The sequence below is a fragment of the Grammomys surdaster genome, unplaced genomic scaffold (genome assembly GCF_004785775.1).
Source record: "Grammomys surdaster isolate TR1022 unplaced genomic scaffold, NIH_TR_1.0 125946, whole genome shotgun sequence".
Lineage (NCBI taxonomy): Eukaryota > Metazoa > Chordata > Mammalia > Rodentia > Muridae > Grammomys > Grammomys surdaster.
The window spans coordinates 3,636,131-3,650,552 of record NW_021620768.1 but is presented as its reverse complement, the minus strand read 5'-3'; the positions used below and the strand labels follow the sequence as shown (position 1 = coordinate 3,650,552).

Sequence of the window (14,422 nt, the reverse complement as noted above, 5' to 3'; positions counted from 1 at the left end):
GAGGGAGGGAGGGAGGGAGGGAGGGACGGGGGTAACTACCATACAGTGCTGGAGATTGAAACCAGAGCCTCAGATATGGGAAGCAAGTGCTCTACCATTAAAGTAGTATCTTATTTTTGATTTCTGCTTACCTATTTTCCATAAGGCTCATGATGCTACCTACTTAGAGGACTCTGATGGTTAGTGGAGTCAGAAATGGAACAGAGAAGAGGACCTGAGCATTTTATCACACCTTTTACTTTGAAGATACTATTAGGAAGTGCTCACACACTTCTATTGCCACTAATCTTCACTGGGTACTTTTATCATTTATTCTTTTGTTTGCCATTTAACTATAGATTGCATAATTAAAAGTTTGCAGCAAACTCCTTTCAGCAAAATCCATTTGTCTGACCAAAAGAGAATAGAGGACCTGGATGTTGTGGCGCACTCCAGTAATACCCGCTCTCAAGAGGCAAAGATCGGAGAATCAAAAGTTCCAGGCCATTTAGAGCTAATGGTGGAACTTTCTTCACAGCCATGGAAAACAATCACATTCCAAGCCTTCTTTCTGTCCTTTAATCTCAGTCATTCATACATGGTATCATATTATCAGCCAACCAAAAACAACCAAATGATATAAACAGGACAGAGGAACAAAAAGGATTATATTGTTTTGTTTTTTGGACTAGGTGTCATTTACTAGTTGAGGCTGGCCTGAAAGTCTGCAGACCAGTCTGGCTTCCAACTCAAAGACATCAGCTTGCCTCTGCCTCCAGAGTGCTGGAATCGAAGGCATACACCACCACACCCTGGTTTTTTTCTTTTCTCCTCTCTCCCTCTCTCTCAATCCCCCCCTCCCCCCGTCTCTTTCCCTCTCCCCTTCCCTCTCTCTAAGGAAACTAGGTTTCCAGGCCCAAAACCCTTTGGGAAAACCAAGCCTGTTCAGATGACTGTGCAGGTAGAAGTCAGAGGTCTCACCTGTTCCTGCTGTAGGGCTTTAACGAAAGCGTTTTTCAGCCGGTTAGTGTGTTCAGCTTTTAGAGCCTTTTTCTGGTTGGAAGTCATACACTGCTCACAGAGGATTTTACCATTCTTTTCTTGCTTCCAGTGAGGGGTGAAATCTGTGCGGCACTGGGCACATACAAAAGGTTCGACCCTCAGAAGTGAGGCACAGTTTTTGCCTAGACACCAATAAAAAGAATAGTTAGTGGTCTCTAAGTGTCTTTCCCACAAGTTAATTCTGCTAACTTACAGACAACACAAGGTTGGTGAAATAGCTGAGCATGTGCAAGCCTAAAATTCCATCTCTGAAACCCATGTAAGGTGGAAGGAAAAAAATAACTTCACAAAGCTGTCCTGACTTAATAATGGCAACAACATGCCACATTTTTGGCAACCTCCCATTCCTTCTCCCTACCAACAAAATTAAAAATTAACACATTTAAAACAAGAAACTATACAAAACCAAACCAACCAACCAAAAACAATTCAGGGGACTAGAATACTTCAGTAGTTAGTTTAAAAAGCACTTTGTTGCCCTTACAGAGGACTGGAGTTTGGCTTTGTGTACCAAACACATACAGTAGCTCACAACCCACCATAACTGCAGTTCAGAGACTTTGATGCACTCTTCTGAAAGATTATCTCAGGGCAACAGGAAAACGTAGTAGATATACATACATGAAGGCAAAAATATTCATACAATTTAAATAAGTGAATCTAAAATTTATATATGTATTATCTTGTTTTAAGATACAGTCTCACTATGTAGATTAGGCTGCCCTAGAACTCAGTACATACAGCAGGCTGTTTTTCTTGCCTTTGCCTTCCTAATGCTAGGATTAAAGGCATGCACCACCTTGAATGGCCTTAAAAACTTTTTTTCAATACAATTTAATAAATACTTTGGCTTGATAATCAGAGTAGTTGGGAAGCTAGGGAAGGAGGTGCCTGAGCTTAAGGTAAGTAAGGCTGAGCCCTACCCGGTTACATGGTGTTACAAAAATCTCATAATAATAAATTTAGAATCAAAGAGATCTACTTAAATAATGCTTTTTTTTTTGGGGGGGGAGGGGTTCGAGACAGGGTCTCTCTGTGTAGCCATGGCTGTCCTGGAACTCACTCTGTAGACCAGGCTGGCCTTGAACTCAGAAATCCACCTGCCTCTGCCTCCCAAGTGTTGGGATTAAAGGCGTGCACCACCACTGCCCGGCTAATGCTTTCTGTTTATTTATTTATCTTTGTTTATTTTTTTTTTTTTTGAGACAGGGCTTCTCTGTGTATTCCTGGCTGTTCTGGAACTACTCTGTAGACCAGGCTTCAGAGATTCATCTGCTTCCTCCCAAGTGCTGGCATGCACCACCAGACCTGGCCCTCTTTTTTTTTTTTTTAATTTTAATTTTCATTTCATGTGCATTGGTATTTTGCCTGCATATATGTCTGTGTGAAGGTGTCAGAGCCTCTGGAACTGGTGTTACAGATACTTGTGAGCTAGCACGTGGGTCCTCTGAAAGATCAGTTAGAACTCTGAGCCATCTTTCCAGCCCCCCCTTTCTGTTTCTTTCTTTCTTCTTCTTCTTTTTTTTTTTTCCTCCGAGACAGGGTTTCTCTGTGTAGCCCTGGCTGTCCTGGAACTCACTCTGTAGACCAGGCTAGCCTCAAACTCTTGAACTCAGAAATCCGCCTGCCTCTGCCTCCCAAGTGCTGGGATTAAAGGCGTGCGCCACCAATGCCCGGCTCTCCTTTCTGTTTCTTAACATTACACTTTCCCTTTACACACACACATTTATAATACTATGTTATCAGGGTCTGAATAGTTGTTTTATAAAGATTTTTCTGAGACAAGATTTTACACTGTAGCTCAGGCTAGCCTCCAAATCATAACATTTTTGCCTTAGTATTCCAAGTGCTGGAATTATAGGCATAAGCTACCTTACCTGGCTGAAATTAAGGCACCCCATGATCTGTTTACAGCTAAATGTTTAGTCAGTCCTCTAGGGACTTTCTGATATTGTTTGGAAATTTAAGCTTAATGATGACTATTGGGATCACACTGCATAGTGTCAGAATCTGGTTGAGTACTTGGTTACAATGCTCACGCAATGATGCTTAAGTTATTTACACAGACACACACACACACACACACACACACACACACTACACATTTCCACTATAAACATTAAAGGATAGGGGCTGAATATAATAACTCCACACAAAGTCATAAACCAGAAATTCTATTTATCTAAAGAACAGGCACTGCAGAATGTGCCTTTCACTGCAGCACTCTGTAGAGTCCAAGCAGGGCAGATCCCTTGTGGGTTCAAGGGCAGCTTGGTATATACACAGCGAGCTCCAGAGTAGCCAGAATTATATGGTGAGACCCTGTCTCAACAAAAACAAAAAAACAAAACAAACAAAAAAAGGAACTAAATAAGATATATCCATCATTCCGTTTCCTGCGTGTGGTGTGATCTGACCAGTTCCTTCAAGCGCCTAATGCCTCTGACTCACTGCTAAGGTGAGTTACACCCCTAAAATGTGAGCCAGAACAAACTCACTCTCTCTCTTAAAAAAAAAAAAGAAATATATTGAAAAACAAAACATGTATTATCCTCCTTCCATCTCTTCACTTTTTGTCTTTTTGGATAGGATGTTATATATTCCAGAGTGATCTAGAAATTGATTATGGATATTATCTGAGGATACCCTTGAACTTGTAATCTTCTTACCTTTACCTTCTAGATAAGCAAGCAGTCTACCAAATGAACTACATCTCTAGACTCTACTCTTTCATTTTAAGATTTTTCTTATTTTTGTGTGTATGGGCAGCTTTGAAGATTTCAAGACAGGGGGCTCAGTCTATACTCTAAGTTGGCTTTTACTTTACTATATAGCCCAGGTTGGCCTTGAACTTGGAGCAGTCCTGCCTATGCCTACGAAGTGGTTGACTTACAAGTAATGAGCCATCAGGCCCGGATTAAGAGCAGTTATTTAATACTATACAGTTCCCTGTAATACTTGTTCTCTGCCAAGAGGCTTGGCAACCCCGTGCTTAGAGACTTAATTAGAAAGAAGTGTTACCTTGGCTGTCAATGACACTCTGTACTACTTCTTCCAAGCCTACCATGTAGATAAACTCGCTATTGGCTGCACTAGGCAGGAAGTGGAGCAAGGGAGCAGGAGGTTTAGGAGGTGGTATCTCCAGGAGCGTCTTTTCCAGCTGTTTTCGAAGAGCCAATTTCGCAGCAGCCTGTGAGTTGGCGGCATCACTGATGGCACTAGGGCTAGGAAGTGGTGAGGACACTCTGTTCACAGTCCCTGGCTGAATATGGGAGGCAAGGTTCATGTAGATGGCAGAAGACGTTGTGCGCTGACAGGGAACAGAAGAACTTGACTGCTGAAAGGGAATGGGGACAGGTGGCTGATAAGCAGGACAGCATCTTCATTTCTAAGAGAGGTCACATTTGATCTTAGTCTGAACTGTTTAGCTTCTTCACAATAGGAAACATTTAACTTAGCACTAAAAGATAACCCTGGTACATAAGAAAAAAGAAGTTTGCACCCATGAGCTAAAGCTATTTGAGAAAGAAAAGATGAGGGATGTTTTCAGGCACATACCTATGCTTCTTATCACACACGTCCTTTCCATCTTCTCTTTTTCAAACGTACATTTGTTTTTGAGAATTTTGTGAATACTTGAGTATTAAATTTCTATCACTTTCATCCCACTCTCATCCCTATATTAAGATATCTCTCTTTTTTTAAGGTAGATTTTAGCTAGTTTAGCTTTGCTCTACAATATACTACTTTTTCTATCCCCATTGTTATCCACTTCCTTAAAGCATCCATTCTCGGGAATGCTCTCTATTCAAATCACTCTTGTCCTAGTTTCTCTATATACAGAAACTTAAAACCTGTAGCTCTTTCAATAAGAAAAGCAAATAAAGGACTTTTCAGTTTCTACCCCGGTGCTCGCTCTTACTGGTTGGTAACTGATGGCAGGATTCATGTTAGGTGTTGTGGTGCGTACAATGCCAGGCTTCGGTGGCCCCCGCTGGCCCTGAAGTTGGGCTGGATTTGGTGCAATAACACGTTGAGACATCAACATGTGTGGAAGGGTCGTGTTGGTTGCTGAACGGATGACACTGTGACCCTAAAGGGGAAGAACAGGAAAAGAACTTATAGATGGCATAATACCCCATAAAATGCAAAATGGAAGCACTGCTTATAACGGTCCCCACTAGAACCATGGGCACATACTTGATAATTTCATTTAACAATCAACGGGAGAAATCTACAATCACTCTAGTCAAAACATTTTTAGATTTTACTTATTTTACATGGATGAGTATTTTACCTCCATGTATGTGTGTGCACCACATGGGTGCACTATCTGAAGAAGATGTCAGCTTCCCTGCAACTACCCTTACAGATGGTTTTGAGCTACCACACGGGTATTAGGAATAGAACGCAGGTCCTCTGCAAGAGCAGCAAGTGCTCTTACTGTCTGATGCATCTTTCCAGGCCCTCGAACATTACTCTAAATGCTGATTAGTGGCTAGGACGTTCTTAAAAAAATGTTTCATTTTATTTTTTTAAATGTGTATTGGTGTTTTGCCTACATATATGGTCTATGCATTATATGCATACCTGGTGCCTTCAGAGGCCAAAAGGGCATTAGTTCTCTTGAGGCTGGAGTTACATAAAGAAGTGAGGTTCTTGCAGGTGCTAGTAATTAAATCCAGGTCTAATGGGAGAGCAACCAGTCCTCTCTCTTAGCCACTAAGCCATCTCTCCAGCTCCAACTTTTTTTATTTTATTTATTATTATTATTATATTATTATTATTATTTGTTTTTTTTTGTTTTTGTTTTTTGTTTTTTCGAGACAGGGTTTCTCTGTGTAGCCCTGGCTGTCCTGGAACTCACTCAGTAGACCAGGCTGGCCTCGAATTCAGAAATCCGCCTGCCTCTGCCTCCCAAGTGCTGGGATTAAAGGCGTGCGTCACCACCACCCGGCTCTGACTTTTTTTAAAAAAGATTTTATTGTTTGTGTACATAAATGCATGTGAATGCCATGCCTAAAGAGGCCAGAAGAATGTTGGATCTCTCTCTCCCTCCCTCTCTCTCTCCCCCCTTCTTCTTCTCCCCCCCTCCTGCCCTGCCCCCCAGGGTCTCTTTATCTACATAGCCGGGGCTGTCCTGGAACTCATTATGTAGATAAAGCTGCTGGCCTCTTACCCTTCTACAATCTTTACAAAAATCCCCAAATAAAGACAAGAGTGACAGACTTCTCTAATAGTAAGATCCTACTATGGTTCACATACCTGTAATGTTCTCAAATTCTGAGGTTCAATCCCTTGAGCCCCAGGCCGGGAGGGAAGCTTAGATAAGCCTTGTTGTCCCACATGTGCAGGAGATGGCTGAACAATAGATGCTGCATTCTGTACAACTGGAGTCTGGAAGGGGAAACAGAAAATGAGACTGTGAGCTTGACTGTGGTGGCACACACCTTTAACCCCAGCACTTGGAAAGCAGAGGCAGCAGGATCACTGAGTTTGAGGCCAGCCTGGTTTACAGAGTGAGTTCCAGGACAGCCAGTGTTACACAGGGAAACTCTGTCTCAAAAAACAAAACGAAACAAAAACACTAAACCAAAACCAAAAACCCTAGAGGTCAAATTCAGTTAAGTTCTAGGCTTTTAAAATTTCCTTGTAAGTATAAATAACAAATGAATGTCAAGTTCTTGACAAGGAAGAAACAAGATAAAAATGAAATTAAGCCTTTTTGGATTTTTTCTTTTTTTTGTTTCTTTGAGACTGGGTCTTGTTATGTATAGCCTGGGCTGACCTGTAGACCCAGCTAGCCTCAGAGATCCATCAGCTCTGTATTCTAAGTGCTAGGATTAAAGGTATGTGTCACTATGCCAGGCCTTATCTGTCTGTCTTTTCAGACAGGGTCTCACATGGTCTGTTTAAGTCCTTTATAAAAAAGAAGCATTTTTTGTATATGACTGTTTGCCTTCATTTATGTCTGTGTATCATGTCTGTGCCTGGTGGCTGCAAAGGACCAGAAGAAGGCATCAAATTCCTTGGAACTGTACTAACAGCTGGTTGTGAGCTGCCATGTAGGTGCTGGGAATCAAAGGCAGCCTCTGTATAAGAGTAGTAACTGGGCTCAACTGCTGAGCTGTCTCTCCAGCCCCCTGAACTTAAAACTCTTGATTCTAATTCTACCTGGCATCACAGATACACATCGCTACGCTAAACTAGGGTTTTTCTTGATTAATGCCAAAGGATAAAACAGAACAGAACTACCACTTTTTAATCTCCCTACCTGTAGGGACTTTAAACAAACAAACAAAAAAACAAGACAAACAAACAACTAAAAACCCCAATCCACAGAACCAGAGAATAGTCCACAAAGCTAACTAACTCTACCTAAGGTAATACCATCTCAAACTAGACTTTTTCTCCTTTCTAGAAATACCTTTTGGACCACATTCTCTTTCTGTAGCTGACTCTGTCTCAGCTTCTTTAACAGCACCAGACGAGCTTCTTCCAATCGTAACTCATCCCTCAGTTGCTTGATAAGCTGCTGCCGTTCCTCAATGCCTTTCCCCTAAAGACACATGGAGATTGTAGGTCAGCAACAGCAGCAGGTAACCAGAAACCCTTCTTGCAAGAAATGATCTGTATTTCTCTTCTGAAACCTTCTTCTACAAGCAGAAGTGAAGATATAACTATATCTTTGTAGCCCATGCAGAGCAGCATTCAGGAGGTAGGTACTCAAAAAGTACTTGTGACTATATATAAAGGTCAATCAGTGTATTTCTAGCAAAAACATGACTGACAAAAAGGAAACAATACTTTATTTTAAAATAGACTCTAAATCTTTAAAATCACGTTTGATGTAGATATATAAAAATAAGTAAGAATTCTTCTATATTCTGGATAATGTAAAGGGAATCAGCATACCTAAGGATTTACTTTATGTGACTTAAATTACAAAGTTCTATTTAACTTTCTAAAGATGAATTATATTGAATAGGATTGTTTATATACATGCTTTAGCAAACTAGCTTTCCTGTTTGGTTGAACAGCTGCCTTTCAAAGGTCACACTGTGAAGAGTTTATCCGATAGGCAATTATTTACATCCGAAAAGCAAATCAAAACAAAAACACAAAACCAAACCAGGGAATTAAGAAAATGGAAGTAACATTAGATAGATAGAGAAGAGAAGAGAAGAGAAGAGAAGAGAAGAGAAGAGAAGAGAAGAGAAGAGAAGAGAAGAGAAAAGAGAGGCACTTGTTTTCTTTTTTTACCTTAAACATCTCTAGGTTGGCTGCTTTGAGTCTCTCTTCCATCCGGGAGCTGGATCGGGGACTGGAAGCCTCATTATCAGACAAAACAATTATGTCTGGGGAAGGAGTTAGCCTTCCTCGGTCTGGCTCACTGGACGAGAAAAGTAGAAATTACAGTATTTCCAACAGTGACAGTTCCTTAAAAGGTTAAAAAAAATATCTTCACTATAATGAACAAAAAATTCCAAGGGAACCTAAGTCTGTCCTGATTCAGCAAGACAAAGATAAAGACAAGTTCTAGAATAAAGACACCAAGATGTGAATAATGGAAAAAAATTAGCAAAATTTTTTTTAAAAAAAAGATTTATTTATTATGTATATAGCATTCTGCCTGCATGTACACCTGCATGCCAGAAGAGAGCACCAGATCTCATTACAGATGGTTATGAGCTACCATGTAGTTGCTGGGAATTGAACTCAAGACCTCTGCAAGAGCAGAGAATGGTCTCAACTTCTGAGCCATCTCTGCAACCCAGCAAAATATTTTTCTAATCTAAAATCTGTAAGGATATGCAGGGACAAAAATATAAAGTGATGAAAAGCTTTAAGAATTGGGGATTAAAGGGGGGATGCAGCTAGAGAACTGGCTTGAAGTTGGCTCTTCCACATGACTCAGATTTAGTTCTCAGGACTCAAAACTGCTCACAATTGTCTGTAATTCCAATTCCATGAGACATGGTGTCCTTTTTGGCCTTCAAAAAAAGGCCAGTGAGTCAGACCGAGGAAGTATGGGTATGAGTAGGCAAAATACTCATACCCATAAAATAGTAATATTTTAAAATTGGGGGGGGGGAGGGAATTAAAGAGGGGCCAAAGAGATGGCTGAATAAGAGCACTGGCTACCATTCTAGAGGACTCAGGTTTAATTCTCAGCACCAACATGGTGGCTCACAAGAATCTGTAATTCCAGTCCTAGAGAATCTGACATTCCCTTCTGGCCACCACTGTATGCACAAGATAGACAGATATTGATGCAAGCTAAACACTCATACACATAAAAATAAGAATAAAACAAGAGTCGGGGGGGGCCCGAAAAGGACAAAAAAGGGTGGGGGAAAAAGAGAGAAAGAGAGATTTGGTGTGTTGGCTCACACCTTTAATCCCAGAACTCAATGTCAGTCTAGTCTACATAGGAAGTTCCAGGGCAGCCTTAAAAATTAAATTAAAAATTAAGATAAGTACTCTAATATCATATTTTAATTTATAACTGTTTTCCCTATTATCACAACATTGAGCTGTCATTAATTATTAGTTATTTAGAGACTTCAAGAAAGGACAAAGCCAGTAGAATGTAGTACTCTACTTGAGTACTACTGATCGACAAAAAGGAAGCAGCTGACTCTAACAGTAATAACATGGTTCTAGTTAAGTGACATTGTATCTAGTCAAGAGTGAATCACAGAGATGCAAAGGATAGTGTGGACAGTACCAATTATAAAGTATATAGGCTCCTGGAAGAAAAGGATTAAACCAAAGACACACTATCAGAGCATCTAGTACCTTTGCTGAAGAGAAACTATCCAGGAACTATTTTTTTTTTTTTAAGATTTATTTATGCATGTGAGTACACTGTCATTCTCTTCAGACACACCAGAAGAGGGGATCGGATAACATTAGAGATGGTTGTGAGCCACCATGTGGTTGCTGGGACTTGAACTCAGGACCTCTGGAAGAGCAGTTAGTGGCTCTTAACCACTGAGCCATCTCTTAACCCCCACCAGAAACTATTTTGACATCTAATATCCTTCACTTGGACTTTTCTTTTCTTTCTTTTTTCCTCACATTGACTTTTCTTACTTCCAAATCTATTCATTTGGTAACCCTTGTTTTATATTTCTGCAGCTCAAATATAAAGAATCCTGAAAATTATAATTTCTTAGATTCCCAAAACAACAAATGTATCTCCCACCTCTTTTGATTTTTAAATGTTTGTGAGACAGGGTCTCATGCAATTGGTTAACCTGGAAATTCAGATCTCCCTGTCTCTATTTCCCAAGCACTATGATCTCAGGCAGCACTACGCCTGGCTAAAATTATTTTTCCCCTTTCTTTTGTAGTACAGGGGACAGAACTCAAGGCTTCACAGATACCTAAGTAAGCATGCCTTCTATGACTGAGCTACAGCTACAGCTTTTTGAGATAGAATAGTTGGGAGTATGTAAGTCTCAGTTAGGTTGGTGTGTTTGTATGTCTTAGAGATGGAACTTAAAACCCAAAATCTTGCCGGGTGGTGGTGGCGCATGCCTTTAATCCCAGCAATTGGGAGGCAGAGGCAGGCGGATTTCTGAGTTCGAGGCCAGCCTGGTCTACAGAGTGAGTTCCAGGACAGCCGGGGCTATACAGAGAAACCTTGTCTCGAAAAACAAAACAAAAACCCCAAATCTCAAAGGTCATCACTTTGTACAACATACTTATCCACTATTTTCTCGTGGTTTTTTTTTTTTGGTCTCAGGTCCTTTTGGGACACAAAAGTATTTGTACATGTTTGTTGTGTTATTCGGAATCAACCTAGGACTCCATGCATGCTAGGTAAGTAGTCTACCACTTATCAAAATTTCTAGTCCCAAGCTTTTTTTATGCTTTTAATTTTAATTAATTTAGTGTCTGTAAATGCAGGTATGTATGTGCCAGGGTACAGTTGTGGTAGTCAAAGGACAAGTTTATGGAGTCAGTTCTTGTCTCCTGACATGTGAGTTCTAGGAATTAAACTTAGGCCTTAGAGGCCAGTGACTTTACTCACTGGGCCATCTTGCTGGTCCCTGTGGCCCAGACGAACCTTGAACTCACATCAAGTACAATCACCATTCTGAGTTGCACCTGAAAAAGTCTTTTGAACAAAGTAGCCCCCTGGTGAGATAAGTCTCTACTTTCTCAAAAGGGCAAATCTGAGTTACTAACATGTTTAGCTGAAAAAACAAAAACAGAAAAAAGAGAGGGAGTAAGGAGAATAACTACTTTGTGGACTAGTAAATGTGTCTGGATTGCACTGTAGCAACAAGTAAGACAGCAAGCTGAGAAGAAAAGTTACAGAAAACAAAAATGCCACTAGAGGGAGAAAAGAGCTTTTTGTTCTCTAGATAAAATAAAGTGCCTAAATTGAAACGTGTTCATGTTTCTTTTTATTTGTCATCTCTATGTTCCTTTACCCTTTCAAATTAAGATTACCCTAGGTGAGCAATTCTGAGGTCTGGAAATTCCCTCATTGATTCATCAGTATTTATTATACCACCAATCAATGGCTTTATGAGAAATTCTGGTCTTGGCTAAGTAAGCACATTCTATAAAAAGCTAGTTTCTAACCATTCCTCCCTGAACCTCCATTGCTGAGACTGCTTACCAATGGGCAGAGATATTTCTTAATGAACATTTGGAATTATATAACATTATCAGTAACTTACACTAGCAAGCAACACTAGACAATATTTTATGCTTAGATACAATCAGATACACATTATTAGATAGATAACATAGATAAGGCAAAGCCCAAGTCAAGTCTCAGTTTGCTTATTTTATTTTTTTGAGACAGGGTTTCTCCATGTAGCCCTGGCTGACCTAGACTCACCCTCTAGACCAGGCTGGCCTCGAACTCAGAGATCTGCCTACCCTCTAACGCCCAGGTGCTGAACTAAAGACATGTGTCACAATGCCTGGAATCCAACATTTTTTAAAGCACTAACTTGAAGCTTGAAGGTATAAAACTTTTACCTGCTGGAAGACTATTACAAACTGAACACCAATTACACCCTTCAGTCTGGCTTTATTCCCAGAAGCTATAAAACTCCCAATTCTTTTGTTTCCTTGGTTTGGTTTTTTTTTGTTTTTATTTGTAGCCCTGGCTGGCCTTAAATATGCACCACCATGGCCTGGGTTAAAGCTCTCAATTCTTATCCCAATAATAAAACAAAGAAGTCTACCTGGGTGTGATGTAGATCTGGGATCTCAGGAATGGAGACTGCAGGTTCAAGTCTCAGGATAGCAGAAGAAAAAGTTGATTCTCTACCATTCTAAAGCAGTAGTTGTACTAGTTTCACTTTACTTAATATTTGATAAGTAACATATATGTTACTTCAGAAATTTAAGAATTTGCCCCATTAGTGGTACTGAAGCCACAAAGACAGAAGGTCTCATGTTACAAACTTCACCTTCCATATTTTTCTTTTTATTCTTTTGTTTTCTTTTAAAGATTTATTTTATTCTGTGTGCACAAGTGTTGCCTACATACACATATGTGTTTACCACATATATGCCTGGTGGCCTCGGAGGTCAAAAGGAGCTTAACTCCTAAAACTGGAGGTACAGATGGTTATGAGTTACAAATGATATGGGTGCTAGGTACTCAACCCAGGTCCTCAACAAGGGCAACAAGAACTCTTAACCAATGAGCCACGTCTCCAGTGGTCTTGTTTTTATTCATATCAAAGAGATCATGGGAGCTGGATAGATGGTTCAGTGGTTAAGAGAACTGACTGCTCTTCCAGAGGTCCTGAGTTCAATTCGCAGCAACCACATGGTGGCTCACAACCATCTGTAATGGCATCTGATGCCCTCTTCTGGTGTGTCTGAAGACAGCTGCAGTGTACTCAAAGTGCATAAAATAAATTAATTAATTAAAAAAAGAGAGAAAGAGATTATGCGTCTCCTTAGTTCATTCTTACAGAACACCCTGTGGGGAAAGAGATGTCATTATATTCAGTGTCCACCAAGTGTAATGTATTTTATTTTGTAAGTTCACTATCCACAAATAAAATTAAATAAAATGATTGGGTTTTCAGGGCTATAAGACTTTTTTGAGGGGCAATATTTGGAACTGATTCTAGCACCTTACACAGGTTAAGTAGGCACTGTATTTTGGGCTACATGATCAATCCCATATTCTGACTTTTGAATAAATATAATTAAACAGCATCATCAGCTTGTCAAAGCGGTGTAAAATTGTGTCTATGAAGGATGTGCTTAAAGAGCTTAGTTTGGGACATGAACAATCTATCTAGTATTTCATTCACATGTTCCCATTCATCCACACCATCCCTCCTGAAGAATGTAAGGTTGAACTCAGAGATACACTATAACATTTCTCCAAATCTACACGTAGCGTCCAAAGAAGTCTCTTTCAGGATCACTAAGGAGTTTATGTGAATTTTTATAGGGGTTTTAAAATAATTATTACCAAGATAATTACTTCAGGTTTTTTGTTTATTTAATGGGATTTTGTTGCTGTCTTTTTTTTTTTAAAAGAGTTCTGGGACAAGACTATCAAAATAAAGAAACACATGTAAGGCATTAACTATTCTTTCCTTCTCTCTCATCCATTAGTCTATTAGTCTAGTTTGTTAAAGATTCTGCTTTGGATACTAATCCAGGGTAAAAGTCAGGAAGGTCAAATAAAATGAATAGTGAGTAATTCTTACTTTTATCAACTATTTCTAAACTATTAATAAACTTAAGAGTCCTTAAAACTAGGGGTGTCTATATTCTGACTGAACTACCAGGCAGATTTAAGCCTGGGCCTGTGAAAGTGTGTGTGTGTGTGTGTGTAAGAGAGATAAACAGAGACATAGAGAAGAGGAATGAGCACATGTATAAAAAGGAACCTGTATGTAGGAATTAAGAAAGTGGTACAGCTAGAGCAAGAATTATAGAGAGCACATGTGCATAATGTTCCTTTTGACAAAAGAAAAGCCAGGTCCATGAAATAGAATCCAAGATCTATAACAAATAGACTCTAAATCCCTGGGAATGATCTGAAGGAAAGACTTTTTGTTTTGTTCTGTTTTTTTTTGAGACAGGGTATCTCTGTGTAGGCCTGGCTGTCCTGAAACTTGCTCTGTACACCAGGCTAGCCTTGAACTCAGAGATACACTTGCCTTTGCCTCCTGAGTGCTGGGATTAAAGGCATGTGCTGCCACCACCTGGCTGATGCCAATTTCTTTGCTTTAATCCTAGAGATCTTAGGAGGAGGGAAAAAAAAAAAAAAAAAAAATTTATTGTTTTGAATTTAAATCCACCTTATTCCAGAAATGACCCCTTTAAAAAAGAAGAAGAAGAAGAAGAAGAAGAAGAAGAAGAAGAAGAAGAAGAA

General features: G+C 39.8%; 1 protein-coding gene across 2 annotated transcripts in view; it reads right to left on the bottom strand.

Annotated features, from left to right (window-relative positions):
- Positions 1 to 14,422, bottom strand: part of Gatad2b (GATA zinc finger domain containing 2B) — a 74,443-nt gene that overhangs the window by 2,757 nt on the left and 57,264 nt on the right. The window contains exons 3-8 of one of the 2 annotated variants that reach the window (XM_028753334.1): positions 8,305 to 8,434; positions 7,469 to 7,600; positions 6,307 to 6,438; positions 4,964 to 5,134; positions 4,063 to 4,378; positions 961 to 1,163 (exon numbers count right to left, since the gene is read on the bottom strand). In XM_028753334.1, coding sequence (XP_028609167.1) covers positions 961 to 1,163; positions 4,063 to 4,378; positions 4,964 to 5,134; positions 6,307 to 6,438; positions 7,469 to 7,600; positions 8,305 to 8,434 — 1,084 coding nt within the window. The remainder of the gene's footprint in view (positions 1 to 960; positions 1,164 to 4,062; positions 4,379 to 4,963; positions 5,135 to 6,306; positions 6,439 to 7,468; positions 7,601 to 8,304; positions 8,435 to 14,422) is intronic. The other variant, XM_028753335.1, reaches the window with a different exon arrangement.